A 5,000-nucleotide genomic window follows, 5' to 3' on the forward strand; every position below is an offset into this window, starting at 1 on the left:
TATGGGATAACAGCAAAACCAGCAACCGAATTCTTGTCTCCCAAAGTGTTACAAGAAGGAGCAATGCCAAGAACATATTCTTTGCATTAGAATCAAAGAGAGATGGCAGACATTCAGCCCTGGTAACAATAGACTTCTTATGGCAAAGAGGATGGGGAGGGTCAAAATAGAGATGATCTATATTATGTTAGTATATGGACTGATAGCAGCTATCACAGGTGCCTTTAGAAGCTGACGTCCGAGCTGTCACTCTAGAGAGTAAACCGCCATGAGACTTTGTGAGATGTGCGGTATATAAATCCTAAACCATAAACTAGTATATGTGAGTTTACATTGGACACTATAAACCTTGTCACTTTAGAATCCTCTTTTAACATACATTTACACAATTACATTGTATACAGTAGTTCTCCAAATGAGAATACCATCAAACTGAAAGACTAATAATAATAGTAATAATAATAATAATAATAATAATAATAATAATTTAATTTATTAATTTTAATGTAAAGTACACTGTACCTTGAATTTCGACCTCGCAGAAAATCCTTCACCTTGTGCTTGTTGCAAATACTGTCAATGACAACAAAACAAAATCTCATATTCTTATAGCAAAAATATGAACAGCAGCTCTAGAAAGCAAAATATTTAACAACTATTCACTGAAGTGGAGGTGGCTAGTGGTGGATATTTACCAAGCCGCAAAAACGGTGACTGAGGTAAATATCCACCACTAGGAACCGACACGGAGTTGCATAGTTGTTTTAGTATATACTAAAAGAGTGAGAAAATAATTATTATTATAGAAAAAAAAGCTGATTTTAAATCATTTATTCCTGCGGCGATTACAATGTTTCTGGGTGGAAAATAATCCAGCGTGAGTTGCTAAGTGGTGAATACATTGTAACAAAGGATAATCAGAGCTTGAGTAGCTACATGTAATCAGAGCATGCTTTCAATGCTATCCACTGTTTTGTTATATGCTAATAATTATTTAAGTACTACATACAATACGGGCACGAATATTGTGTTGTGCTTATGAAATGTCAGCATTTAAGTGTTAATGTACACTACGTATTTTTGGTGATTCAAGACATTTTAACCGTGAAAATTGAAAGAAACATTTTATGTAAATGAAGAGAAAGCTGTATCAGAAATACAGATATTGATTAATAAAACATTTCTTTTGTTTTCCCATAATGAATTATTAATTAATTTTAAATGCTGGTTTTTATAAACTTTGATCAATAAACAAGCAATGAAGGGGAACTGGTTCAATCCCGAGTTGAAGTCACAACTTAATTTACATCGCTGTTTTCAAAGAACTATCTCAATGCAAAGCAGTCTATGACATCAACCCGGTATCGAACCCATTTACCCTTCATTGCTTGGTTATGGATCAAAGTATGACCACTTTTCCTGTCTTTCAAAGTCAATACATTGCAAATACATGTAAGTGAAATTTCAATAAAAAGTTTCTGAAAACAACATGATGTATTTGGGACAATTTCGGAGAATAAATAAAGTGGAAACGTGTGGTGAGATGATAGGCACTTTAAAGCTGTTTAAGGCAAACCTGAACTCCTTTGAACCACGGATGTTCCAGAGCCTGCTCTGCAGTTAGCCTCAGTTTGGGCTGAACAACTAGGAGCTTGGAAATCTTGAGGGAAAAAAGGCATACAGAGAAATGTTTCAACAATAATGGGTAAATTTAGTAAAAAATGTTTTACATGGATCTGGGAAGACTTGCATGTTTGAAGCTGGTTTCTTTTTTAAAAAATTATTTTTGCTATCCTACTAACAAGACACTTTGCCAACATTACACTAAAATACATGCAATACTTACATTGTAACAACACAATGCACAACTGACAATTCATTTTTAGATGTACTTGTTATGGGGTTTTTGGCCAGAAAGTGTCAATTATTCTTGGAAGACTTGGGTCTTTAAAGATAACAGATAAGGCACAAAAGACTCCCATCTCTTTAGAACGTTTGAAGAAGATTAAAGTATGTGCCATGGGTGTGGTGCAGAGTTGAAAGCGCTGGTTCTCCATAAAGCGTCTGACCTTGTAGCTCAGTCGGTAGAGCAGCAGTGACCTAACCTGAAGGTCGTGGGTTCAATTCCTACCCTGGTCAGAGTTTTTCTCTGTCCTTGTGTGGGCCCATTTCCATTAGTAGGGCTAATGCAAACATGGTTCATATGGGGTAGAAAACTAGCACGTACTTCACATTACACTTTAATCAGTTAAGTCATTATGTGGAGTGAGTTTGTTGGTTCTCTACTCTGCCTTCACAGGTTTTTCTCTGGGTACTCCAGTTTTCCCCTCTCCTCAAAAACCACTAGTGTTTGATTTGATACGTGTTACTTTGATTTGATGTCACAAAACGTATCCCCAACTACAGTGTAGTGCCCCATTGCCAGAAGACAAGACACTTCAATAAACTTCATCATCAGGTCATCAGTGTTATTAATTTCTAACACCACTGTAAACATACATTGTAGGCTCTCAGCTCTTCCCACCATTATCAATGCTATAAGATAGCAATGCAGGTCTTATACCTACGCAGATCTGTACCTACCAGATCCTTAGCTGCTAATGAAATGTCATCCCACTCTGGACTGTGGAAATGGTACTTCCCCTCCATTATTGATCTCAGCATCACAACCTGTCGCCGATGCCAGAAAGGAGGACAGCCTACAAGCCTAAGTCAATAATTATTGAGAACACCACTTTTAGTCATGACTATGACACTGTAAACTACATGTAGCTAGAAGGGTTTTGATTCCCTGGAACAGCAATAAAGAATTCCAGGGTTGCATTTGATTGTTTCTTTGGGTATCAATGAACGTTGAAGTTTGTGGTTGGTTAGAGTACAGTAACCAAATGTATCAACAAGGGGCCAAAAAATCCACTTTCTCTAGGGGTGTATGAGGGCACGCCATTCTTAAAGGGACGCTCCCAAATGCCACATTTCAAAAGCAAAAGTGATGATCATGTTTAGACGACTAATTCAAGTTGTTGTTGCCCAAATGAGATTTAGTCTTAAGTTTGAAAGAATCTGCCTTCATGTTTTTCAATTTAGGGAAAAAGGTAGCCGACTTCTCTGAGTGAAGTTGCTGACGAAAAGTACTCATTGAAACCACTGTGGTAGAGATACCGATTTACATGTAAGCAGGGCTCGAAGTTGTGACCAATACCATGAAAATAAAAGGGTTAGCAGTTTCCACTTTGCCACTTCTTTTGTTCCAATAAATTTATTTTAAAAAGTAGTTTTTTGCGTCGTTGTGAATTGTGTTAATTAGAAGGATAGGGGCAAATTCGAAGCGATGTTTAGCTGTGATGTTACTTGAAGACCACCACTGCCTATCATCTGCCATTTTTAGCAGTTTCTTTAACACAATATTGAAGGCCGTATTTTGTTTCGTTAAACCACTGGCAACCCAATAGACTATCACCCCAAAATACATTTCATGCACTTTGCAACTAATTCTTTGCATTGTATTGCAAAACTTCCACTGGAATTTTTTTAATTTTGAGCCCTGTTAAGGTTGATGAATTCTCAAGACATTGAATTAACAATAATATATTATAATGGCTTCAGCCTAATCATTCAGAAAAAAAATCTATTAATTTTTCTATTAATTTTAAATCCAATAAAAATATTGGGCATCAAAATACTCACAGTGTGTACATTATCACTCCACATGCCCACCTAATTCAAAGCATAGAACAAACAATGTCAACAGTATTGCTGAATTAATTTTGTTAGTGTAAATGAATAAAAATAATAAAAAGGTTCAAGTTGGTAAATTTGAGTTGGAACTGCAAACATGTAGTTTCTAGTAATGTTGCCCGGTTGACCTAACCATAACATCTTTTATTAGGGACTTAAAGCAAATCGCTATGGCGACCTCTACTAAGGCGTTTGTGGATGCAGAGATCCAGGGTGAGTACGTCAACATAGTCCGTCAATTTTGAACTTTAGGCGTGACTACGGCATTTCCCTCTTACTTGCTTTTCTCTGTAAAACTGCCAGCGAGAATTCAAGCAAGTTCTAAAGGACCTCCTTTACAGAAGGAAGAGATATCATCCTTCTGTCTTATGACCAAGGACTTTCAAGTAACATGGAATTTATGTTGCTTCATGATTCATACAAGCCTAAATTACCTTGCAGACGTGTATCCAACATTTGAACTTGACGAAATGGAGGATGATGAATGTTTAGCTGAATTTAGAGTTCAAAAACGAGATATCCCTTGGCTTGCTGATGTTACATGGCACATGGAAGAAAATATGGAGCTCATTCAAGACAAAGTAAAAAAATCAATGCTTCAGCAGGCCATTCTATTTGTAAAAAAGCACAAGCCATAAATAATCAAATTTTCTGCCATTAAGAGCAACTTTGTGATGAATTTCTGTTGAATTTCTTAAATTGCAAAGATTTCATTTTCATTGAAGGATTGATAGCAAAAATCACTTTAGGGTATTTCTCCACAAAAGTACAAATGCACGGCATGACATTTTCACTACGAGTGATTATTTACCTCGTGTACCCAGAGCAGACAGCAATTGCCAAATTTAAACAGAAGATCATCAAATCCTGCATTTCAGATATTCAAGTCTAGTTTAAAGAAACTTCAGTGACATTTAACCTTACCGCTGCACAGTCAAAATAATGGTTTTTGTTTTGCCTTTGGTTTGTTGACAGTCGCAGTCATTACCTGAGTGCACATAGAATTTTCAAACTGATATAACAGATAAAACATGCTAATCCTGGAAAGCCAAAAGTGACAAATAATTTCTTGATAATGTGAAAAACAATCTACATGTAGAGGACGTTCAATGCTTGGAAAAAAACAACGAGAGATTTCGACTTTCACACTCACGTAGTAGCGACTACGCCAGAAGGCTAGTAAGTCTTCCCTTTGTAGGATTTCGCACTATGGTGAAATGTCATTTCGAAGCATGCGCACTGTGTAAACTATAGGACATCTT

At 36.5% G+C, this 5,000-nt stretch overlaps 1 protein-coding gene across 1 annotated transcript in view; it reads right to left on the reverse strand.

The window, feature by feature from the left end:
• The window catches only part of LOC137976505 (phosphorylase b kinase gamma catalytic chain, skeletal muscle/heart isoform-like), a 27,044-nt gene that overhangs the window by 4,566 nt on the left and 17,478 nt on the right, over positions 1-5,000 (reverse strand). Inside the window, exons 8-11 of the mRNA XM_068823874.1 lie at positions 3,688-3,717; positions 2,584-2,707; positions 1,577-1,660; positions 523-573 (exon numbers count right to left, since the gene is read on the reverse strand). Of these exons, the coding sequence (XP_068679975.1) occupies positions 523-573; positions 1,577-1,660; positions 2,584-2,707; positions 3,688-3,717 (289 nt within the window). The remainder of the gene's footprint in view (positions 1-522; positions 574-1,576; positions 1,661-2,583; positions 2,708-3,687; positions 3,718-5,000) is intronic.

This window comes from Montipora foliosa, chromosome 11 (genome assembly GCF_036669935.1).
Source record: "Montipora foliosa isolate CH-2021 chromosome 11, ASM3666993v2, whole genome shotgun sequence".
NCBI lineage: Eukaryota > Metazoa > Cnidaria > Anthozoa > Scleractinia > Acroporidae > Montipora > Montipora foliosa.